General features: G+C 42.8%; 6 protein-coding genes across 8 annotated transcripts; 2 read left to right on the forward strand and 4 right to left on the reverse strand.

Moving 5' to 3' along the window:
* The first annotated feature begins 2429 nt into the window (after window positions 1–2429).
* On the forward strand, window positions 2430–4186 carry LOC115678735 (uncharacterized). The gene is made up of 2 exons (XM_030602154.2): window positions 2430–3558; window positions 3671–4186. The coding sequence occupies exons 1-2, from the start codon at window positions 2791–2793 to the stop codon at window positions 3824–3826; spliced, it is 924 nt and encodes a 307-aa protein (XP_030458014.1). The 5' UTR covers window positions 2430–2790; the 3' UTR covers window positions 3827–4186.
* A 3882-nt stretch (window positions 4187–8068) lies between these two features.
* On the forward strand, window positions 8069–10507 carry LOC115678843 (transcription factor bHLH79-like). 2 transcript variants are annotated; one of them, XM_030602302.2, is made up of 6 exons: window positions 8069–8467; window positions 8899–9108; window positions 9225–9290; window positions 9496–9564; window positions 9654–9731; window positions 10110–10507. In XM_030602302.2, exons 1-6 carry the CDS (start codon window positions 8228–8230, stop codon window positions 10242–10244), a joined length of 798 nt encoding a protein of 265 aa, XP_030458162.1. In that variant the 5' UTR covers window positions 8069–8227; the 3' UTR covers window positions 10245–10507. The 2 variants fall into 2 exon arrangements, with proteins under 2 accessions (XP_030458162.1, XP_030458163.1); XM_030602303.2 differs by having other exon boundaries at window positions 10122–10507.
* A 114-nt stretch (window positions 10508–10621) lies between these two features.
* Window positions 10622–12443, reverse strand: LOC115678844 (germin-like protein subfamily T member 2). Its single transcript, XM_030602305.2, has one exon. The coding sequence runs from the start codon at window positions 11434–11436 to the stop codon at window positions 10762–10764; it is 675 nt and encodes a 224-aa protein (XP_030458165.1). The 5' UTR covers window positions 11437–12443; the 3' UTR covers window positions 10622–10761.
* A 139-nt stretch (window positions 12444–12582) lies between these two features.
* LOC115678842 (5-formyltetrahydrofolate cyclo-ligase, mitochondrial) lies at window positions 12583–16133 on the reverse strand. Its single transcript, XM_030602301.2, has 8 exons — window positions 15827–16133; window positions 14898–15038; window positions 14586–14750; window positions 13744–13785; window positions 13604–13649; window positions 13269–13339; window positions 13053–13179; window positions 12583–12979 (listed from the first exon to the last, which is right to left on the reverse strand). Exons 1-8 carry the CDS (start codon window positions 16116–16118, stop codon window positions 12967–12969), a joined length of 897 nt encoding a protein of 298 aa, XP_030458161.2. The 5' UTR covers window positions 16119–16133; the 3' UTR covers window positions 12583–12966.
* A 1307-nt stretch (window positions 16134–17440) lies between these two features.
* On the reverse strand, window positions 17441–19852 carry LOC115678949 (probable myosin-binding protein 5). The gene is made up of 2 exons (XM_056319070.1): window positions 18691–19852; window positions 17441–18546 (listed from the first exon to the last, which is right to left on the reverse strand). Exons 1-2 carry the CDS (start codon window positions 19454–19456, stop codon window positions 17786–17788), a joined length of 1527 nt encoding a protein of 508 aa, XP_056175045.1. The 5' UTR covers window positions 19457–19852; the 3' UTR covers window positions 17441–17785.
* A 549-nt stretch (window positions 19853–20401) lies between these two features.
* On the reverse strand, window positions 20402–24025 carry LOC115678997 (polynucleotide 5'-hydroxyl-kinase NOL9). 2 transcript variants are annotated; one of them, XM_030602518.2, is made up of 9 exons: window positions 23800–24025; window positions 23010–23107; window positions 22854–22887; window positions 22533–22702; window positions 22229–22412; window positions 21621–21801; window positions 21293–21392; window positions 21041–21168; window positions 20402–20730 (listed from the first exon to the last, which is right to left on the reverse strand). In XM_030602518.2, exons 1-9 carry the CDS (start codon window positions 23976–23978, stop codon window positions 20677–20679), a joined length of 1128 nt encoding a protein of 375 aa, XP_030458378.2. In that variant the 5' UTR covers window positions 23979–24025; the 3' UTR covers window positions 20402–20676. The 2 variants fall into 2 exon arrangements, with proteins under 2 accessions (XP_030458378.2, XP_030458376.2); XM_030602516.2 differs by having other exon boundaries at window positions 22854–22890.
* Between the last annotated feature and the right edge of the window lie 492 nt (window positions 24026–24517).

A 24517-nucleotide genomic window follows, 5' to 3' on the forward strand; every position in this document is an offset into this window, starting at 1 on the left:
ATGAAGGGTTTAAAGTCCACGCTTCGAGACTATCTGCTCGTAACTGTGCCTGCAGATGAGGTCAGAGAGTGGCAAACTTGTACCCTGCTGCATGAACTACAATTTAGGAGCAGCGCGGGTGACTTGATCAATGGCTGCTGCACGCCTGCTTATCGAGAAGTGGTGAGTTAAGCCGGATTTGTTCTCTCCCTCTCTACTGAACTGCATTTTCTATGCGTATGAGACTGCTTGGCTTTCCCTTTTATTGCCGGCACTCCGTTATTCATTAGTTCTATAAGCATAAGGGCGGATAAATTCGATCGATTCTTAAGCCCGCGTCATTTTTGGACGGCGAGTGCTGTTCTTCGATTATGGCAAAACTTTGACATTGTTCTTGTAAGTTAGCACAAGGGGGTATGATTGTGAGTTATCAGCATACATCTTAACTACCCATGTGGTTCTTTGCTCTCTAATATTGCTGATGCCTTTATCAGTCTCATCTCATTGGTCACGTAAAGCCCTCCTCGTTTACTTATCTGATGTCATGAACATGCATTTAGCGTCAGTCTCTTCCTTAATACAATTAAATTATTAGAAGGTCAGACATTGCTTTCGGAAACTTTGCATCGCGGTCATCTCACACCTTCCTTATAAATCTCCTTAACGTGAGATGACAGATTCGTGGGATCGAGAGAATATACAAAAGGAGGGCGACGGATTTTTGCAGCATGGATTTTAGGGCTGTGCAACCGGACCGGTCCTACTCGGAATAAGACCGGACCATCCTGAAAACCTGTTCGGTTTCAGTCGGTTCCAAGTGAAGAACCACCGGAGAAGCGGACCAACCGAATATATTTTGGAACCGGTTTCTCAAAGTCTAAAAACTCTATTGTTTCTCTTGACATCTATTTATCGACATCTTTTTCTCTTTCTCTCTTTTTCTATGTTCTCTCTAAGACTCTCTCTTACTTGCAATTCACCACCCTCCTCGCGCGCTTGCAGCTTGTCATCACTCGTTTGAGCCTCGCAACCCTCGCTTGTTCTCGACACGCCCTCACTTAAACTATCGTTAAGTGATTGACTATATTGTTTGTTTTGTTTGCCCTCACTTAAACTATCGTTAAGTGATTGACTATATTGTTTATTTTGTTTTTAGGTGGTTAGAATTTAGAGTAATATTTTTATGGATGAATGAGGAATGAGGTTTTATAATTTATGTTTTTTGGTACGTGTTTTGAGCTTTTTATCGTTTATAATTGTACATGACCACCTGTTCATCTAATGGATTGTTGCTTTTGGCAATAAGAAGATTTATGTTGTTTCTCTTTTACTTTGAACTGTTTTGTTGCTTATATTAATTTGCTATAAAACCAAAAAAAGAAACAAAATTAAAAAAGGATCTTGAATAGACCTTGAGCTGGACCGGGAAAATAAGGTAGGTTTCAGGTTTGGAAGCTACTTATTTATCAACCCGAATGGATCGAATGTTCTTGAAAGACGTACAATTTGTCCATCATAGTTCCGTAGTAGACTCTGGACCGGAAAAATAGGGTAGGTTTCAGATTTCAAAAATTGATAACCGATTATATAAGGGTAGATTCCAAATTTCAGGTCTGAAATCAACTCACCTTGAAAGCGCTCACTCTTAATGAATTTAATGTTCATGGAAGACATGCAATTTGTTCATCACAATTCCGAGAGGTCTACTTTCCCATCGATCAAATAGCATCATATCGTCATCAATAGGAAGTGAGGACGTAAGCAAAATCGACCCAATTTGTCCGATTAATGAAGAAAAAGATCGTCGCTCTTCCTCGCGCATAAGGAAATGCTATTTTCTTCTATAAAGTGATGCGTCATACATATCGGTAGTAGTATCCGACCTATCTATATAACTATATACTTGGGCTGCGTTTGGTCGACCGGATAAAAGCCAGGATAGGATATGTTTTATCCTTACCTATGTTTGGTGGTGGTTCAGGATAGGATAAGGTCGGATATAGACTGGATAAAAAAATCCGAGGGGGGTGGGATAGACCTGGATAGGATTTCTAATGTCTATTTTTCCAGAAACCCTACGCTCCACTCGCCGTCATCTTCATCCTCACACCTTGTGCGTTTTCACCAAAAAAATTTCTCGGCTTTTTTTCCTTCACCGACTCCTCCGGACCCGTGAATAGCAAAAAAAAAAAAAAATTTATCCTATCCGACTTTAAATCCGTAGTCCACCAAACAGTGGATAGAATATGAAGAAATCCCAGGATTTCTTATCCTATCATATCCAGTCTTATCATGTTTAAAAATCCGGACGACCAAACGTATTGTAGTTTTTTAATGTACCCATTAAGTTTAGTAGGAAAACAATCGTTTCATGTCTTGCTATAATGGCCAGAGCCCTATTATTCTCATAGCTAATGTGCTCAGCAGAGCTCATGGAATGCTAGTCTGACCAGCAAACCACAGAGGCTCCCCCGAGCTCAGGAAGACGGGCTCATCGAAGCTTATCGTGCGCCCGGGCGCACCCGATGCCCGCCCTCTGGACAGATCAAGGTCAACGGTCAAACAAATCACCGGCAACCGACCCATCATCCTCCTCCTCCTCCTCCTCCGGCGCATTTTAGAACAAGGCAAGAAGCGACGGATCTGAGCCAGACATGTCCCCATCCATTGAACCCCACCCTCTCTCTCTCTCTCTCTCTCTCCTGTCTCTCACCCGTCACTGCCCACACATTTTCCTCCCAACACCAACACCAACAACACAGCCCCTCTCTCTCATCCCCTCTCTCTCTCTCTCTAGCCACCAACGCCTCCATGGCACACCACACCAAGCACAGGCGCGACTTGGCAGCCACAGAGGTCCAAGCGCGGACTCAAAACACCCTCAGGAAGCACCCAAAGCAAGCACTTTTCGCCACCAGCAGAGCCGTAGCCAAAGACCCAGATCCCACCATTGCCTCCACGCCCTTCGACGTGCCGAAGATCGCAACTTCCCAGAAGCCCACCAGTCTAAGCTCTGCAGCTGCTAGAGACGTCCTCTTGCAAGCCAAGGCCTTGCATAAATCTGCAGACTTCGAGTCCTCCAAGTTCTCTTCTTGCTCGGTCGCGGCCAGGCAAGGGAAGGGAAGTCAAGAAACGGGGAAGCAGCGGGGCAAGAAGACGAAGGGCGATGGTGCAGTGAAGGTGAAGAAATTGGCCAGAGAATGGGAGGATGGGGTCGGGGAAGCTAGGGCATTTGAGAAGGAGAAGAGTAAGGTTGAGGTGTCTCGAGATGGGATCGACATGGTCAAGTTCTCGGCTCTGTTGGTGGCGGAGGAGGAGGAGTTGAGGAAGTGCCGCGAGGATGCTGTTGATGGTGGGAGGAGGAGTTCAACGTCTTCAGCGGTGGCGAGCGGTAGGAGGAGGAGGTCCTTCGGTGGTGTGCAGGTTGAGCTGAGTGATGTCTTCGCGAGCAGCGGAGTGAGAGTTGTTGCAGTGGACATGCCACCCTTTATGCAGATTCATGCTGTGGACTGTGCAAGGAAGGCCTCTGATAGCCTCGAGAAGTTCAGCTGCAGGGCACTTGCTTGCACACTCAAGAAGGTAACAAGAAACGACCAAATCCTGAAATCAATTATAGATATGATTAGGGTTCTAGTAAGTTTAATGGGTTTGCTAGCAGTTTTTGATTGATGAATATATTTGGATGTTGCAGGAGTTTGATGGGGTTTACGGACCTGCTTGGCACTGTATCGTAGGGACAAGCTTTGGGTCTTTTGTGACACACTCGGTAGGGGGATTCATGTACTTCTCAATGGATCAAAAGATGTATGTCCTCTTGTTTAAAACTACAGTACAAAGAGCAGATTGAGGTGGGTGACTAGGGACGAAAGGGTAAAAGATTGGAGAGCTTTTTTTTAGGTAGGGCAGTCTTCTTGTAAGGCTATAAAAGCTACAGGCAATGTTTGTCCTCTTTGTAAATTGTACATCGATTCTGATTTACAAGAGTTCGGGAAATTGCATTGCCCTTTTGCCTTTACCACTTTTCTTATGTTGGAAGTAGCTTTTTCTAGAGTGGGTTCCCATGATGGAAGGCTGAAGCTGAATCTTGAAGACATTGCTTTTGCTACTTTGTCGTGGGATTTACTGAGGGACAAGCCACATGGAATTGGAAGCTCTTAAGTCTCCAATTGTCATTAAGATTTTACTTGGCTTTATAGCTTCTTGCCTATTTCCTGTTCTTCAGTTTTTCAATTTTTTGCATAGGAGAATAGCTTCTCACTTGGGCTTCTCGTTCTGTCTTATGAAGCTGAAATGGGCATGCACATCAGCACTTGGTTAGCTTATGGAGCTTGGTTCATAGATCAGTCCTACTTCTAGACATGGTATTTCAATGGTCCAAAGCGCTTGAACTCGGAGCTTTGTGTCACGAGGTGTCTGGATCAAATCCGAAGCGCTTCATCAGGTTGAAGTAAGCCTAGAAAAGGCAAATCGATTCGACCTTACATTGACTCCATGCTAATGCAAACGGCAATGATCTGTGTAATATAAGGCATCAAACACCCTTTAATCTTTATAAGCAAATTCGAATTTCAAAACCAAGGTCTCAGCGTGCATAGAGTCAGCTGGCCAATAATAATGTGACTCCCCTTTAATCGCGCCGAAGCTCCTTCCAACCACCACATAAAAATCACAAGCTGGCAACCTCCAACTTACACTATGCCGTCTCTAGAATTCAAATTTCGTGAGACTGGCATGGATGATGAAGTGTAATATGCACATCCCATCACATAATTGTGGGGGGGTTGGTCAAGGTACTCTGAAAATGTTTATGACCCTTTTTGCAGATCCAGGGGCCCCGCAAGATTATTGATTTTGCTAGGGGAAAGATGGGTCCGGGTGCTTCAGTTCATCAAGATGTGGGTTAGGGTGCTCGGGAGCATGGGCCCGAGAATCGCTATTCTTTCAAGCTTTAGTCACCCCCGCCAATGATTAAACAAAGGCAAGCTCCATACATAATAAGTTCCAGACAAAACCAATGTTCCTGTCTCAAACAGCAAGAATGGGCCTAGCCTCCCTTATGTGGGCTCTGGTTTTGCTCTGGTTTTGCTCTCCTTTTCCAAGCTGTGTTGACCATGGCCTCAACTTTAAGGGGACTCTCAAAGGAAAAACTTTCCAGCATTTTTAGCAGAAGAATCTAGAATTTGGTGAGCCAAATTGTTTGAAATTAGAATTTCTTGACAAGCCTTTTGCTTTTTGTCAACTTATGTTTAACTCTCTTGGTGACTAAATTTGAAACAACTGTAAAGAAAGAAAACGTGCAAGAAGTTATTTGACTTGTTTGAACTATAAAGGGACCCTCACTTGGAGGTTGGAATAATACTATTTCTGTATAGGGCAACCTAATCTACAGCAACCTTAGCTGTTTTTTTTTTCCATGTGTAGAAACCGTTTCAAATTTAGCTGCTTGGCTCGCCAAAATCAAATTATATTTCGTGGGCACGCGTCTGTCGGGGAGATGACAGAATTTTGTTAATAAGTGCTTCCGGAACACTTGTTAGATAACTCAATAAAAAAAGCTTGTCGTTTTTAATACACCGCCTTCGACTTGATATCTTGACATAAATTTCAAAGTACAATGAAAAGCTTTAAAAACAGTAGATTCATATGTTTTAGAGATTGGAATAAGTTCTTTCGAAATAGACTATATGTCCTCTTACAGAGACTTTCCCAAAAATATCCATTTAAACTTATCCAACAAATGGTTCTTTCGTATGCAATAGTCCATTGTCATGCGAGGTAAGAGTTCGGGAGAATCTGCGCCGCTCGGGGGCCTTCGATCTCTGAACTCGACATTACCTCTAAACGCGTCTCCCCCTCCCCCACCACATGCCCGCTGGGAGCATCGCGACAACTTTGGCTTAGATCCACCAAGGTCATCTCGTCATGAGATCCAAGATCAAATTACGATCGATTGGGATCAAATTGATCGGGAAAACAATGTAAATGCTCGGTAGTATGAAAAAAGTCATCCGAGAACATTGACAGCTGATATGGACGAGCGATTTCCAAGCGGGTCATTTTCAGAGTAGTCGAAAATGGGATGGCAATTTGACAAATGTTAACTGGCACATGAAAAGGATTGGGAGCTAAATTGGGGAAAATACAAAGAGGGCTTTAAAAGAAATTAATTAGGGTTGCTTAGCTGCGTTGCTTGTTTTTTTGATAGACAAGTTAGGCGCACCGCCTGGCGCGGAGCATTGTTTGGGCTCAGTTTCTGTTCATGCTTTGGTAAATTAGCAAAAGCCGAAGGACTAAAGTGCAAAGTTAGGTCTATAATCATATGATACGTGAAAGCTTCTCTTAACTAGAAGACTGTGATTTGAACCAATAAAAAAAAAATAAAGAAACAATTTCGTAATGCTCTCTCTTTCTCTCTCTACATATAAACATGCATTACATAAATAAATAAAAAATGGATATGTAGCACACATCAAGGCCTATTTCTTGGATTAGATCTAAGTTTGTGTAAGATTGAGATGATGGCAATTACTAATATATATAGTCTCGAGCGTACCTTATTCAGGTTTAAATTATTCGAGTCGAGATATATCTCGCTGATGAAAATTAAGCCATCGTCTTACATGCGTGATTAAGGGTATTTACATTTTCCACGTTTATCCAATGATGACACGATTTTTGTTACATTAGTGATCATTGGACGACTTGAAATCGAGAATGCATAGTTTCTTTTTGGAATATCAATTGAAGTCACGAAGACCTCCTCTTCCTCTGCCTTTAATCTGCTTAGATAAGGAAGGAATGAATCCGGGAGAATGGAGATAAATTTCAATTTGAAAAAAAAAAAGAAAAAAAAAGGGTGACCATATGAATTCATCAAAGTTCCAATGACTATGAATATGCTTAGTCACAATGATGAAAATATAGGGAAAATAAGCAAATTTATACCCCAATTTTATTCATTCCCTTCAATTAATTTGTATATATAATACGTTATAGAATTTTATTGTGGTTGTCATACTTGAACTTTAGGAGTCAGACATAGACTAAGTAATAAAATTTTAATGAATTCCTAGAAATGTTCTATTATTAAATTTGCAAAAATTAGGACGCCAAGTTACGGTGTATAAACGCGAAATTAGAGATAATAACTAAATTGTGCATCCAACTAAATTTTCCATGAGGCATATTCATCCACTCGCTCCCGCACATTGAGTAACTTATCGAAGCGAACAAATCTTTAGTTCAACTCATATCGATCTTTTATTTTTTATAAAAAAATAGTATTGATTAGATCGCATTTTATGAACCATCGAGAACGGTTAGCCCAATGGTAATTATGCTTGCCCGTAGGAGATCATGGTTCCAGGTAAAACCTGGAACCGGACAACAGGATCGGTGAGAACTTGTCAGGTTCCAAGTTATAGAGTATGCATGATAGATTCTAGATTATAGATTCTAAGAATTAGGGAATCTATTTTTACGGGTAAGTTCTGGATTCTAGATAGGTGGAACACTGCTCACCCCTACTCGCCCATCTTGCATGGAGTCACAAGTTCGAGCCCCCGTAAACAAAGACGGGAACTTCGCAGAGAAAAATCATCCGCCATCATGTAAAGACAAATCGCAATTTGTTTGTTTCAATATGCTATCGGGGCAGCTGTAATCATCTCGGCTTTTCTGATTTTTCAAGTCATGGATGTTACTGCTGTACTAACGAGTGCGGAACTCTTATGATCAGGCTCTCGATAACGTAAACTTGTCGAATTGGTCGATTCAAGCCCTTCTCAATTGCACTTTCGTAACAATTTTTAGGATCGAATTATACTTTTTTTTAAAGTTTATGGTACTTGAGGGGAGAGAAAAAGGGCAAAAAAAACAGCTCATGACCAGTGGTGGACCAAACCATAAAAATTTCTGCCTTCCTCCTCCAGTGTCTAGGCAAAGGGACACCCCCCACTCATCCCTCTCTCTCTTCCCTCTCTCTCTTCCCCTGTGTTTGTGTTTGTGTTTGGTTTATGAGTTCCCCCATACTTAAACAAATCATCAGCTCCCTGATCTCCCCCCCCCAACACATCCACTGGCCTTCTTCTTCACTCACTGCCACTGCCTTCTGCCTTGTGCCTTGTGCCTCCAATCCCAAGAACCCAACTTTATCATCCCCCTTTTGCTGATCCGGATCCGCCCCATCCCCCCTCGGTTCGGGTCCTGCCCCGTTTCGCATGAGCCCGGACCCTCCACCATCCTCCCGATGGACGCGCCCCTAGTCAACGCATCCTCCTTCTCCGCCGCCAACCCGTCCGCCTACACCTTGGCCGAGATTTGGCCCCTGGGCGTCGGCGGCGGCGGCGACCCCCCCGGCATTGTCGGGTCGGTGGAGGAGTCGACGGTGACGGAGCAGAGCGGCAGCGGGTGGAAGAGGAAGGATGCGAGCTCCGAGGACGAGTCGTCGAAGATGGTGTCCTCGAGTGGCGTCGTGGGCAGTGATTTGGTCAGTCCCGGTGCAAATTTCTCTCTCACTTGCTCCGTTCTGGATTTGGGCTTGTCTTAATGTGTCTGAAGTTTCAAGCTTTAATGGACTCTGATTTTGGGTCGTTGGATTTGAGTGGATTTGCCGTAATCGCTCAAGCATTGACTTTTACAAATCTTGGCTTAGTTTGGTGAATGGTTTCTAGCAACTTGATGAGAACTGGTAGACAGTTTATAGGTCTGGGTTTTTTTTTAGTTTTGCTAGATTTTAAGGAACAAATGAATGGTGTAAAAGTCTGCAATGCATTAACTTCGAATCCGAAGCGAAAAGCTCTTGATCTTTAGGAGCAAGAGATAGGAGTACCAAATTACGGTGGTATTCTTGTTATGCGAAGATCTGTGCTCCTCTCTGTGGGATTGCTGTGTTGATTATCATTCCTTTTGCCGGAACAGAACAATTCAAATGGTACCAAGCGCACGAAAATAGCCGGATCCCGCGATGAGAATGGTGGTTCCAAAGCTGAAGTAGAGGCAAATTCTGTTGCTTGTAATAAGTTGTCCGCGGAACAAAGTGCTAAACCGTCTGAGCCGCCGAAGCAAGACTACATACATGTGAGGGCGAGGAGGGGCCAAGCGACGGACAGTCACAGCTTAGCAGAGAGAGTAAGTAACAGCCTTTAGTGTATGACTTGTGTCGGGCAACATACGTGACTGGAAAATACATAGGCATGGAATCGATTGCTGTTAAATCTATGCCTATGTTCGCATCTCTTTGGCAGGCTAGGAGAGAGAAGATTAGTGAGAGGATGAAAATTCTACAAGATTTGGTCCCTGGTTGCAATAAGGTATGCTATTTGTCTTGGCTGAATCAGCGCCATTGTTAACCATATGTAGGCCATCAAGCATTTTTCATTGTCCCCTGTCGCTCCTCACCTTCCTGGTAAACGGTTTTAACCTTTTCAAACCATTTCAAAGCTAACATATATCATCTACCATATACATGAGTCCTGGGTTACATGGCTAAATTCCTGATGTTGTCCTTCTGATCAGATCATTGGAAAGGCACTGGTTCTTGATGAGATTATCAATTATATCCAGTCATTGCAGCACCAGGTTGAGGTAAGGCTTTTCGGTCACTATACTAGTTATTGCTGGATGACTTGTTATGCTCGTCTTGGCGATCTAAATCTATACCATGGATATTCTAGTTCTTGTCGATGAAGCTCGAAGCAGTCAATTCAAGGATGGACATCAGCCCGGCAGTGGAAGGCTTTGTTGCCAAAGATGTAAGTACACGATGTTTTATGGACAGAAGATAGCTCTGTTAATTTAGTCCACGACCACAATGGGTATGCGGCATGGCATCAGGCCCAATCAAGACTCCCCTTTCCATTTTTCTATTAGGATAGTGATGTTTTCCTCTTGGATCTTCTAGCAAATGCATTCGTTGTCAACGCCAGACCTGTTGTGCTGTGACTTACAATAAGAGCTAGTTTTTACTTTCTACAAGACCGTAAAATGCAACTACATGAGAATGCTAGTTCTAATGCACGTCACTATTATTGCTGGCTTACTTATGTCCTATTTAATTTGAATTAACTTCCAACTGCAACATGGACTTTAGCTTGTGCTGCAACTATTGACTAATCCAATCTGGGTTTTAGCTCATGTCACAGCCTTTTGACGGTACTGGCATGATGTTTGCCTCACAAGCAGCGAGGGATTACATGCAAGGCTCACAAGCACAACCGGATTGGCTTCATATGCAGACCGGTGGCGGTTTTAAGAGAGAGACTTGATGACAACGGACTTGCTCGACTTAACTTAGGATCGAGGGGCCAGATTAACTATTCAGGTCCGCGTCAATATGTAACATGAACTTTATTGTTGGTGCCGAATCCACAAAGCGAAAATTGTCGGTCCATTCTCAATTATGTAATGCCTAATCTTAGCAGGTAATGCATCTGATTTCCATCTGCACTATCTAACCAGATCAGATACAGCGTACACTGTTTATTTGTGGCTTCTTGAACATGATATATGAGGAAGCAAAATTCTACGACTTACTTGTCTTGACATTTCGCCAGACTCGCTTTCTTTCATCCAAGTCTATACGGCTTCTACACGCTATTGACAAACAAAATGACGATATGAACTGCCAAATGAGACGGAGAGATTGATCCGTGGGTTTTTGTGGGCATTACCCAAAGAACGAATATGTTTGAGCATATCAGTGCATTAAACACAATTTCATCGTACGAAATCCTCATTCTTGAGATCGAGTGGCCGGCTTCTTTCCTCGTATTGAGTTGGCTTTCAAGAGCTGAACTTGGCTTTTATCTCATTGATCACATCTTCTTCGACTTGAAAAGCCTCTGTCAATACATCATTTGGAATGGCTGGTGTCGCGCCAAATAGTGTCGTAGCAAGTCGTACCGACCCAGGCAAGTGACTGTTGAAGGCTGTGAAGATGAGGGCCTTCCCTTCCCCAACATTTTTCTGGAAGTGCACTAACCCTTTTGGAACCACAAACATCTGACCTGCAGTGAGGACTTTGGAGTAGAACACGTTATCGGTACTCACGAATCCAACGAGGAGCCTCCCCTCGATGATGATCCCAGACTCGGTTGCACGAGGGTGCGAGTGGGGCGCATTAAGTCCACCAGGAGCGAAATCGACGCGGTTCATCGAAATCCCTAGTGTGTTCAACCCGGGAAAGGTAAGGACGTTTCCAGGGGTCAGGCTCATACCATATTGATTGCTCGTATTGCCTTCTTTGCTCAGGCCATCGAAGAAGAAGTCATCTGGGGTTACTTCTGAGGCCGGTTTGCAGGGTAAGCCATTAATAGTTATGGCGGCCTTCAAGTCTCCGACGCAGAAATCCTGCAACAAATCCGGGTCGGCTGAATAGGAAGGAATAGGAAGAACTAGAACGAGAACTATTGTTAGGCAAAACAACGGTGAGATCTGCGAAGTCGGCGAGATCTCCATGGGAGAGCTGGAAAATGTATTTGGCAGTTGAAGAAAGTACGAGGCTTCGGTGGGTTAAGGGCATCTCTCTGCTGTTATATACACAAGTTTGTTTAGTGGTATTAGTTGGATGGGACCTGGATGCAAGTTGCAGAAGACTGACTGGCCCTACTAATAAAGTTGAGCTACAGCGGCGTGTGAATGAGGCTTGATATAAAAGTCCAAGCACGACGTAAGAAAGCAACAGAAATACCGCAAGGTCTTTGCTAGCAACATCAGCAATGGAGACAAGAACACTTCAATAACTTGTCTAGCATATTTTCCACCTCATCCAAATGAATAAGGAATTCCAGAAATAAGCAACTCTTAGACGTAATTTTACTATTTCCTGAGGAAAGAAAGTAGTTGGTGACAAATAAATTTCTAGCTGAAGGTCCTATCTCTAGGCCAACAAATTAAAGTTGTTGAGCAGATTGATTTGAATAGACCGTACTTGAATGGAAGACTCTCCTCTCGTGAAGAAAGAGAGCTAAGACTTTGACATTTTGACCACTTGATCAACTAGGAAAGCACGGGGGAAGAATCTCTAGCGCTTCCAAATTTTTGTCAATCCACTACTTCTATATGGCCTACAAAATCAAACTTGGTATAACGAGAACAAAAGAAAAAAATGAGGCAGATTGGTCAGCCAAACGGAAGTGCTTGACTCATTCCTAGGACAATGTCTTGGAGACTGTAATGGTGGTCATTGAAACCTTGAAGCGCGTTTGCTGAAGAAAGTGACTGAAAATTGCAACCAAACAGACTTTGCGTAAAAAGTATCCTTCTTTTGCAGGACAGTGTGAAAGGGAAGGCAATGAGCTATCGTCCACCCGAGGAAACGAGTCACGCAATTTGCACTCATAAAGCTGTTCCTCGAAGACTCTCGTCATGCTTGTGTTTTAACCACACATGATCGAGCAGATAAATATAATATGTGACGAGAAAGAGAAGATGCAACAACAGCTTATTCTGCCTCCTACCAGAAAGGATAAAAAGGAGTGGAGGGATCAAGTACCGAGTTACACGGAATTGACCTGGTATGCATGGAGTCAACCTGGTAAATGTCGCAAATTGCTGTCCGCCCAAATGACTTGCTTTCTTCTTTTTTTCCCCTTCTTCTTCTGGTTGTGGGATCAAACCAATTCATTTTTCACCGATGAATTGCTACTTAAGGAGCAATTACACTGTGGTTTCTACACGTCTGTGATCAGAGAGAAGACCCAGAATGACAAAACCTAGCTAAGCTCCCCCAGAGAGCACAGATTCACCTGGGCTACTAAGAGTTCGAATGTTTGATCCATGAAACAGAAGATAAATCAGGAGGATCTTCTCACCTACTGGCTTTTCTATGTATCGATGGTATTAGAGACCAATGAAAAACCAGGCATTAAGGACTTGCGTCATCATGACTTTGATAAAGCCAGCCACATGTTTTAAGCAATGGACATCACCCTTTGCAGGTCCCACACCAGATTGGCAGAGAACCCAGACGGTGTATCAAAGCCCATGTCAAATCTTCATTCTGCAGCCAATTGGACCAGTATTGAGAAATGAATTAGTATAGGGAAAATAAGACCGCAGAATCTTAGGCCAACCTGTCCAAAGCTGCAGGGCTTATGGGAATTACACCAGAAGGGGAGATGAGAGCATCTACCGGGAGGTCATCTGGAGTGACTGGTATGACTCCTTCATCCATAATTTGTGGAGAGCATGACAAGGCAACTGCAAGCATCGAAAATGAACAGGCCGAAACTCTTAAGCTATACCGTCCCATAAATTGAGAAAGGAAAAGAAACTATTCACCAACATACCAAGGAGGGGTTGCTTCCAGTTCCGAGTATGTGCAAGCTCTTGGTAGTTTCTCAGGAAAGTGTCATAATACCTTTTGCAAATGCAATACAGTCAGTACAAAAAGGTAAAAGCAAGCAAAATCCTAATGAAAAATAATTTGATTCTGCTCTCTGGAGGACATGGAACAAAAGTTTTCTAAATTAAAAGTACATTACTAAGAAAACACTATGCCAGGTTAATTGTCACCATCATGGAGAAACTTAACAAGGTCAGGATCCACTATCATAGCAAGTGTATATTTCTGACAGAGCTTAGATCTCGAACATAAAATAAAAGGTAGTGATCACAATCCTACCCTCCACCTCGGCCCAAGCGTCTTCCAGATGCGTCAAATGCAAGTCCTAACAACAAAGACAAGCAAAGCAACTGATGTTCTAGTTTCTCTAACCTTGAAGCATGCCACATGATAATAATAGGATGAACAACAACAATTACCAGGTAAAAGGAACAAGTCAACAGGATCATCTGCCTGCATGACTGAGATAAGAAAAGTTCCTTCAGGCCTCATGTAACCATAGGTTAACAAATGCAGCATAATATGCAACCACAGGGGACAATATCTGGTATACATGTTTGTACGCATATCGAGGAAGTCAATATTTGAGATCTAAGGCATTAACATGAGCTCAAGGATCACAAAGACTAACTACATGAAGATTTATTAACGATGAAGAAGCAACTGTAGCTCTCTTTATTGGTCACGTTACAACCTCCTATTAAAAAATGACTAACAACCATGCCTCTCGCATAAATTTGGAATCCGCAAACGCAGTATCTCATCCTCTGTCAAATTGTATCTCACAATCAGTACAATGGAAAAGTGATAATCCAACCGCCAAAAGCAATTATATGTAGAATAGTATGCCCCTCCACCCACTTTACATGAAATCATATAACACTCATAGACCCTTCCAAATTGTATGTATAATTTCAATACTGTCCATTTCAAAGTAAGGAGGATCTGCCCAATTCTACTACTACAGAAAGGAATTACTCAAACAAGGAGAAACGATCATATTGAGTAAGTAATTATTCTATGCGATAAGCTTTTCTAAAAGTGGACTTAACTGGCAAAAGCTTTTGCAAGTTTAAATCCCGGGCTATAAGAGACCAACATTTTATAAACCACAAGGAATGATGCATAAAGTCGAAACAAATTCCACACGAAAAAATCAGCCCAGGAATTTCAAATGTTATTTGTTACATGATGAAAAGAAGAAAGCAAGGAGGAAGAATGGCAGTAAGAAGAGACATGGTTTTGATAAGAAGACAATTACCATCTTCACGTTCATTTCCATCAGCATCTAACGCAGCAGGTTCTAATATGTCCATTGAGTTTGCAATCATATCGCCGACACTTGAGATGTTGAGCATTCTCATGTGGCTGTTTTTGTCTTCCACACGTGGAACATAAAGCTTCTTCTTCATCTGTATGTGACCATCTAGAGATAAATCGGGAAATATATCAGTTTTCAGGTACATAAGAAACAACCTTAACAATCTCCATGCCCATAGCAGAGACAGGAAATTTGGCGTATTAAGTTGGGCAGCTAAATGTGACTGTAAAGGTGGAGAGCAGGGGAGCACACCTTTGGCTGAATTTTGCAAAACTTGTGAGAGAATTTTCGAGGTATCTACTTCCCGTAAGGCACTGCAGCTGATATATGCGCATAATCTCTGACTAGATTTGAACCACGGAGCATCTAGTACAAGACTCTGAATTGTCTCATCTGACAAAGGCCACACCAATCACATTGTATTGAGCAGGGAAATCTTGCGATGAAGAAAATGACGTCACATCCAATAAATCAATGTCACGGTTTGCTTTTATGTGTTTAGTAAACTCTTGTCCTTGGAAATTGGTATAAGCAGTGGTTAAGTCATCCATATTTTCAAGCGAACCTCTCCATGATTTAAACTACTAAGCCACACCAATTCATACAAATCAAAGCTGGAATGCTTTAAGCCCGCTTTCTTTTGCGGAGACTTTTTTTTAGCTTTAAGGTGCAACATTCCATCAATCATAGGCTCAATCTAGTCCATCGATTTTACATAAGTAATAACACCACTTCTGCTGTCTGCGCATAATGGCCAGAGAAAACACACACACACACACAAACACAAACATTTTGTCCTATTTTCTCGGTATGCATTTCCTTTGAAAATGCTGAAACAAAGGATGGAAATCTCAATGTGGAGCAAATCAGAAAACTTTATTCACCAGATGACAATTTACAACCTACAGTCAAAGAAATCTATGTCACTGCTTTTGCCCCCCGTTTTCATTTTAGTTCCTTTATGAAAAAACTGCACATCCCACAAAAAGTTGCCCCATTGCTCAATCAAACAAAAAATGGCCCAAAACCAAAAGACACCAACAAAAAATCCAGCAATGCACACATACAATTTCATACATTACACAAACAGAGACGCTTCATATGCAAAACCCATCATCAAGAACAAGCTATTCCGACCAACAACAGAACAAAATCTGCAGATACGAGCGAAATTCGAGTACCCTCTTGAGATCTCTGAAGTGGGTCCATGGATTTGAGGGCCCTGCGGACTCTGGTTCGGAGGATCTTCTTCTGCTTGAATATGGACTCAAGCTGGCCCCTTTCTTGGTTTTCGCTGCTGGGGTCGCTCATCTTGGTCCGCGCGGCGGCGCGCAGAGCGCCGGTGGGTGGGCGCAGGATAAGGAGGCGAGCCAAGGAGGAGAGCGATGTCGAAGCGACGGACGATGCTAATGTGCGCGGATGGGTCATCGGTGCCACCCGACTCCGAGTGGTTAGTTTATCACAAGCGAGCATCTTTTTTTTGCGTTAAAAGCAGAGAAGACGGAATGTTTACGCATTTAGCCCGTGAACTGGAGTTGTTTTTTCAATATGGTCCCTCGACTTCGTGATACAGAAATTTCCCGATCGAGCCGCTCCTCTCCGATTCGGGTAAATCGAAGCCGAGGCCGGATTGGTGTCTCCGATCGAATGTCTGACGTTTGAGATATTGAGTGCCTCGATCGATAAGTTAACGAAAATTTATCTAATTGTGCGATTGTATCTTGAAGTACTGTTATTGTAGCTTGGTCAACACAAACTAATCGCCCACCCTGGCTAATTTTTTGCCGCGATATTGGCGGACTCCGACCACAGGCGAGCTTCTAATCGTCGAAGTTGAATATGGATGGGCTTGATTGAAAAAAATAATACAATTTCAGGGAGTCAATTGTAACAAATGTAAGTTTGAAGGCCTACATTGAAACAACAATGAAAGTTCAGGAACCAAATGTGATCAAAGTTTGACATCCGGTTTTCAAGTGCAAGATCTCCCTTCACCGCATGACCAAGCCACAAAAGTGGAAAAATTGCTATTTCATATCTGTTTCTGCAGATAAGTACACAGGCAAAATGTCGAATTCATTCAATTCCCGATTTGCGTTACATGGGATCTATCATGAAATAATGTTTCTTTTGATCACTTCTAATACTGCAAATCATCAGCGGTGACACTCGAAGGGCTTAAACGGGTCAAGAGAGGAATTCAGCTCCGTTAGGCCTCGAACTCCAGAACTCCAGAAATCTTCCCAGGGTGAGAAAGGGAATGTCTACATCCTAAGAAAGATGAAGGTGAAAAGAAAGAGTGAAAGTGGGACATGGGAATGTCGTCGGCATCATCAGTTGCCAGAAACGTGTTGCGGAGGTACATTACGGGAAAAGAAAGTCTATCATCTGTGATCATTGTTGGGGACAAATCATTTTCTTTTTCTTTCCATAGAAGACATGGAAAATCATGATACTATTGGCCATACATGCACAGTTTAATTGATCTTGTAAGGAAAGAACCACGCGCGGCATTGTGTTTATCGATGGTTTGCGTGATAAATTGCATGCCAGATAATGCATTTATTTTCCTACTCGATCCATCGAACTTCTATACGTGTCAGGGTCCTTTTGACCTGACTCGGATTTGAGTTTCTGTCGGCTGGAAATTGTTTGAGACATTGGACAGGACACGATTCAATTCTGCTTAGCAGGTACATTACATATCAGTGTGCAAGATGCTGTTTGGCACCTGACTGATCATGCCAAAAATACAAAGAATATTCAAGCACGTTGAGATGTAGCAAGAAACTTCCGGCGCAAACGCTCTAGGCAAAATTGAATTTACGATAAGCAACCTGCAACTGTCCAAATGTTTAAAATCACTCGTATATACAGGCAAACCTTTCTGTGCCTTGTCAGTTCTCCAGACTTCAAAGGACCAAAGTATGGGAAATAAATTACCATCAAGAATGAATTTATTAAAAGTCGAGATGTTTCGCTCCGGAAGTGCCGTCCCTTAACATCTTTCCGATTGTATTTCCACTCCGTATGATGAGATGCTTCTGTCATCGTAACATTCCCATCTCCGCTTCCTGCCTCCTCTGATAATGACCAACAACGAAATGCACGCGTTCTTAAGTGTAGCAGTCTTACTGGGATCAAATCTTTTCTTCTGGAGATTTACGGACACCTATTTCATCCTGCAACGAATCAAGGATGCTTTGATCCTGTGCAATGTCCCCAACGGTTTCTCCTTGGTTGACACTAGGGGTGTGGCTTCCACATTCGGAACCCCCATCGGAGAACGAATACTGATGCTTCAACTCCTGGCAATCCTTGTCTACTGTTTCGTCCTTGCGAACTTCGAAACCCTCCAAGTATCCATACTTCCCTCTGTACGCTTCCAGTTCGGCCTCCAACAATTTGATGTCTTCCTCTCTCTTGGCAAGCAAGTTACTGATTTCTTGAAGGGCTTCTTGGTCGTATTCTGCCTGCTCCTCCATCATTCTCTGGTACTGCAAGGCCTCCATTTGGACGGCCGCCTTCTCTGCTTGTAACCTCGTGATCATGGCCATTGCATTGTTGGCCGCGACAGCCGAGGCACTTCTTTCCTCGTCTAGCTCCATGTACAGGGCCATCAGCGACTTGCGGTCCAAGCGAACCTGCCTCTTTAAATGGCTCAAGATAGAGTCTTCACTAGCTATGATGCCATCACTGGGCTCAGAAGCAAAATCTACCTTGTCAAGGATCGATTTCTTTAACTGCCTCGAACCCCACCTCGGGCTCGAGTTAGCTGAATCGGTAAGTGGGATGCCAAAGAACTTGTTTCCCCTCCCAAAGGGAGGCGTTCTGACTGCTTCGCCAATGTCATCGCTCTCATTGAGCAACGGCACCGTAGCAATTTTCATCTCATATGTACCTGTCATGGATGAGAAGCAAGAAAAGAATTCAAACTAGGAAATGAATATGATTGCCCTAGCTATTACCTAAAGACAACAATTCTGAAGTCCCTCGAAGAGATCATTGAAGGATGAGGGATGATTTTCACAGGCACAAATATTACCCTGGTTGTCAGGAAGTAGCGCATTCGAGCTCGCATCATGGCCAGGAATATCAGATCCAGCATCGGGGTTGAATTTTAGTTCTGTGTAACGGATATGAGGCAACATCAAGTTAGGCGCCTCGTCATTCCTCAAGGTCACAAAGGGTCCTCTAGGAGATGGAGCGGGAGCTTGCGAAATTGGGCTGGTGCTCCTTCTCGATTTCGGGCCATTCTTCGAATGCGAAGATGGCTTCGTTTTCAGTGGCTCTCCGCAACATGTGCACCGTTGATTTCCACTCTTCTTGACCTCGACCCTCTCATCCTTCTTTCCGGAAGACAACGCCAAATGAACCCCGGAATCATCCTGAACGAAGCATTCGAGATCCTTATGCAATATCCCCACGAGGGACTTGTAGGTATCGCAATCAGATTCCTTCTCAGTCGCGAAAGAAAGAAGACACCCCTCGCACATCTTCCTAATGTCGGACAATTTCTTGTGGACGTGGCAGTATGCGAGGGACGAGACTTCCTTCTTGTGCGCTTCGCACACGGAATCGTTGTAGTAGAAATCGGGACTCCTCCGGACCAGCACGTGGTCGATCCTCGTGCAGAGAAGGCAGGGGACCCGCATCTCGAAGAACTTGGCGAATTCATTGGCGGCGAACGCCAGAAACCCATCGACAAACAGCATGATGATGAGCAGCCATTCGAGCACGGCGTAGATCACGAAGAGCGGGAACTTTCCCAGCTCCTGCTCCACAAAACACTTGAATGATCGCTTCGCCATGCGGCTTTTCGCGGCGACAAAATCAACTAGAAAAGTGAAGTAACTTATCCAGAGAAAAAGTTTAGGGAGGATGGAGTGATTAATCAACGGAGAGTCAGAGAATCATGACCTTGGTGAGTCAGAGCAGACCGAGATCGTGACCTCTTGTTCTCTTCTCTTCTCCTCTCTTGTTTTCCCTCTGGGAAGGACAGAGACAGCTTGGCTTGATAGATTTATGTTTCAACTCAGGATTCTCTAAAGTATTGGCGGTGAGCTTTGCTTCAACTATAATTAGAAACGGTCAAGAACTTACCTGAAATAACGGTTCTCCACTAAACATGCAAGCCAAAGACACCATCTTTGTCTTAAACCGGTTTGTTTGTTCTTTCAATTTAATCTTTATAAATACATAATGCTGGCATCAATCCTCATCCAATGCGTGGAATGTCTATTTTAACGGAATTAATAGATAAATGTGTTTTAAATAGTTCTAGTATTATTAGAATGAATTGGATTTCCAATATTGTCAATTTTGACATGCTATCTACACCATTTTCCAACTCCTTTTAGAAATTAAACTACTCATTTCTTATAGACTTATCGATATTTATTCAGAAGTGAAGTGACACTCATGAAAGATCGTATTTTATTTACACAATCGCTTTTAGACGGTTGACATGTTGAAGAATTCAACTAGCTAATATTCGTCTCTAAATGCAGACAGTATCTAATGTAATGACGACTAAAATTTATTCTCTTTACACCATCAATGGAGTTAATAGAAATCTTACCAATCGTATCCAATTTCAAAACTTTCAATTTGAACGCGACTTGTTTGATGAACGCGATTTTGTATATCATGATGTGCAAATTATATCAATCTTTCAGTACCGGACATGGTATGGTAACCGCTCAAGCTGCCACACTTCTTTCTCATGCGATGCACCAAGCCAGACAAGTAAATCATTCCCCGAACACCAATTTCCTGAATCAAATTAGAGTCAAATTATTCGACAATATTGCTTGCCTGCATAGGAAAATACTTTTCTTTCTGTGGTGCTAACTGTCTATTCGCTTCGCTCCACAGCACATATACTCAACTAGGAAATTTACTCCTACAAGGATATCACTCTGCTTGCAAATTGCTGTCCTGTAACTACTACATTGTACTTCATCTTGGATGTACAATGACTGATCTAAAATACTGCAGGGGCCACATGGCATATGACAACCAACCTCAGCTAACTTGTGGGTAGAACATCTGTAGACATGTATGGGGACATGTATCCTTGCACCTGCAAAGAACAACTGAAATGTTCAGATCTGCCCATATCAGAATGGAACAACTGGTGGAGAATTTAATAATGCCCATCGAAAATGTCATGAACAAGTTAGTCAAGATAGTGACCATAAAAACCAAGGCAGACCGGAAATCCATCGCCGGTGCAGCTAATGCACATTGAATAAAACCAGCACAAATCAAACTAAAACGGTGTTGTTGTGTCCTGCCTATAAAAGGACCATAAAACGAAAAGACATGGATATCAAAGAAGATTCAAGTCTAGATGACAAAGATCTGATGCAGGATGAAATCAAGATTAGGACCTGCAACAGACTTGTTGGTATTTGAATGAAGCCCTGCAGAAAAAGATCAACCTTCTCCAGCATCTTCAAAGGAACAGGGGTGATCACATAAATAGATCCTTTCGATAAGTCAGTACCTCTTACAATACCTGGTCCATCAAGAAAAGTGAGTTAGATAAGTATATATCTTATGCAGAGACTTTATTGAAAGCGTACGTGAACCATAAGCTCATCAGCAACTAATTGTAAACAGATGCGGAAAAAGTAACCTACCAAGACCTACACAAGAAGGCAAATCATCAGGTTCGTTGGAGCTAATTGCCAAGCCGACAATGGATGCGTTCAAGCTATAAAATACTTCAGTACTTGGGACCTACCACAGACCACAAGGAGAAGAAAAATAAAAGGCCTTATTTCCTTTAGGTAATGCAGAAAGCCATAATATAATTGACGAACCATCTTCTAGATAAGTCCCTGTTGTTCGTTGTCCACTTACATCCTCTGTTTCAAACAAGAATGTTCTAAAGAGATTGGTACCAAAAATCTCCAGCAAGAAACTTTCTATCAAAGTTTCGACATTTATCCATTACTAGGAACCGACCTGGCAGTGCAGATGCTTTATCTTGATGGCAGAAATTGGAACTTCATAAGGGGGATGAGAAGCCAATGCATGTGCGAGTTCCTTTATTTTGGTGATGTTTGAGCTACTGGGGAAGCACTGCCTGAAATAAGCCGTTATCCTCATATCTCGCAAAAGTCGCGCATCTTTTTGGGTGAGAACCCTGGAACACATAGGACCATTAAAGTTATACAATCTCCTAAAAGTTCGGTGAACCGGGTTTAGCGTGAATATATGATTTCTGTCGCAAAAGGACAATAGAAACAGATGCATGACATGGTACTCCGCAATCATAGATGAGGAAAGCACCATCATAAACATATTTGATCACTGATACTCAAATAGACGAAAAGAGCTCCAATGGAACATAATAACATAAATACTTCATTAGGAAAGAACATTTGATGTCATTACGGTTACAACCATTTATTCATTAGACAAAGTCCCAAAAAGCTTACTCACACCATGAGAGGCTCAAGACCCATCTGTCACATTAATGTTGAGGACAGCAAGAGCAAGTTCTAGCCAAATTAATTTGCTTCTTGACACTATTGGTTCATCAATAACCATTGAACAGGGTAAATACTTACGATCTATTGAAAGAATCCTGCCGAGCCGACTTGATCTCTATTAAATGTACAGTCTCGTCGTAATCCTCATCTAACCAGAAGTGCCCAGGTGGTAGATTCTTGCTCTCGGCCGAGATGTTTATTTTAACTACATGTGTAGGAGAAATATATCTCAACGCCTTGACCAGTACATCATAACCAACACCTGGAGACATAGTCAGTTAGACATAAACAGCTACAAAGTGAGAAGAAAAGGAGAACCCTAATGGGCCTTAAGGAAATAGCAGAAATGATGATAGTGATTTAGTTATCGAAAAAACTATGCCTTTGACCCAGCCAGGTGTATTGACAACTGTTGGCAATCCAACTACGGCAGGGTCTTCTTTGCTGTTCAAACTCTGGTGCGCCTCGCGTAAGTAATCATAGAGAGCATATATACACTTCAAGTATGCTGCAGGATCCCTTTTGGCAGAAACATCTCCGAAGAAAAAGCATCTGATGCAGGGAAACTAGTAAGCCACACTATAGAGCCTTTTCCCTTAGGGGGCAGAACATCCAACCAACTGATTTAGTAGCAGAATGAATGTATAAAATTGTGAATCCACTCAAATTTCAGAAGCAGCAACGTAAGTAACATGATTATTACCTCTCCGGTGTCTTCAAGCAGGGAATTGTCAAATCTACTTTGCAAAAGTATAGATGATATTGAACAGGAAGAAAAGAAAAAAAAAGTTAGCCATGAAAACAGAGATACGATTCATGGGTTGGAAACGAAAGGAGGCGGTAATTACAAGAACGGTACCTGTTGTCAGTTTGTCAACTATGGTAAGAGAGAGAAAACCAGGGGGAGTGAATTCTGGCTGCCCAACGTCTGTATCCAAATAAGCTACTCTTTTATATCTGCATAGAGGGAGAGCAGCTCAGAAGAAATAGGAAGATGAACAGATAAACATGTTTATTCTACACAACAAGCATACAAATCTCCACTAAGCTCTCAGCACGACACAGTGGAAGAGAAAAACACACCGAATTCAACTTGTCAAATATACTAACCAAACAAATCGACACGGCTGAACTACTTAACCGATAACCGGGCACATCATAAGTGCAACCCAAACTTAAGCACGAAACTCATAGCCCACAGAGATTAAATAGTCAAATCAAGAAGATCTTTTTAGCTCCTTCCCTAACTTATGAACCATTAGCTCATACATGTTCAGCTTAATGCGTTGGCGAGCAAACGTATGTACTGATGAATTCAATCCGGAAAGGAACGTGTGAACTGTGTGACCATCTCATCGAACTGCAGCTACCAAAACTGCTGAGCTAAAATCAAACATTCGCGAACAAGATCATCAAACTGCAATGCCCTCGCACTGATCAACGTATCAAAGAACACACAATCAGCCCAGCACGACAGGAGGCGAAGCACGTTCATCGAGCTACCACATCACCGAAACCATTCTACTCTCAAAGCGCGTAGAAGTCCACGGACCACGGACAAACCGAGCCGAAAATGAAACGAGCATTGGCAGCGCGTGTATCGGGAAGAACGAGAAGGACAGAGAGAGAGGAGGTGTCGGCGGACCGACCTCTGGAGGAGGACGTTGAGGAGGTGGCGAGAGAAGGTGGTCTTGCCGCAGTTCTTGGCGCCGCAGACAAGAGCGGTCGGGGGCGGCGGAGCGACCGAGCCGTAGGCGATGGCGTCGGCGGCGCCGGACCACTCGTCGGGTATGTGTATCGCCGGCGAGGGAGTTTCGGTTTCCGCCATAGCTGCGAGCGAGCGAGCGAGCGGAGCGAGAGCAGAACGATTAGCGTGGTCGTGCGGGATCGGCGCGAGAGAGCCCGAGCTTGATCGATGACGGATCGTGCCCGACGGGCTTTGTCTGGGCTGGCCAGCACGAGATCTTCGGCCCGTTGGGCCCGGTTGCGTCGGCCCAGCCCATTAGACATCAGATGTTGGCTTGTGATCATGGCCCATCAAATGATTGGCGTGAGATATATATATATTTTTTTGTGAATCACAAGATTTCAAGCAATTCATTAATTAATTAATAGTTAATACCAAAATTATGTTAGCGTAATTGGATTCTTGTTCTTTTTGTTAGCAGGAGAGACGTTTCGAACATGTGTATATCTGAAGATAAAAACGAAAAAAGAAACTCGTGAGAAAATTACGAGAAATCTTACTTAACAATTTTACACACATATTGTTCTTAATCAGATCGTCTGAACATTTAAGATGTATAGATATGCTTTAATCACTAATTCGAACATCATTCCTTTAAGAACATGAGTGGAAATAAATAA

Source organism: Syzygium oleosum, unplaced genomic scaffold, assembly GCF_021117445.2.
Source record: "Syzygium oleosum isolate NSW1041296 unplaced genomic scaffold, Sole_v2.1 Sole_v2.17, whole genome shotgun sequence".
Lineage (NCBI taxonomy): Eukaryota > Viridiplantae > Streptophyta > Magnoliopsida > Myrtales > Myrtaceae > Syzygium > Syzygium oleosum.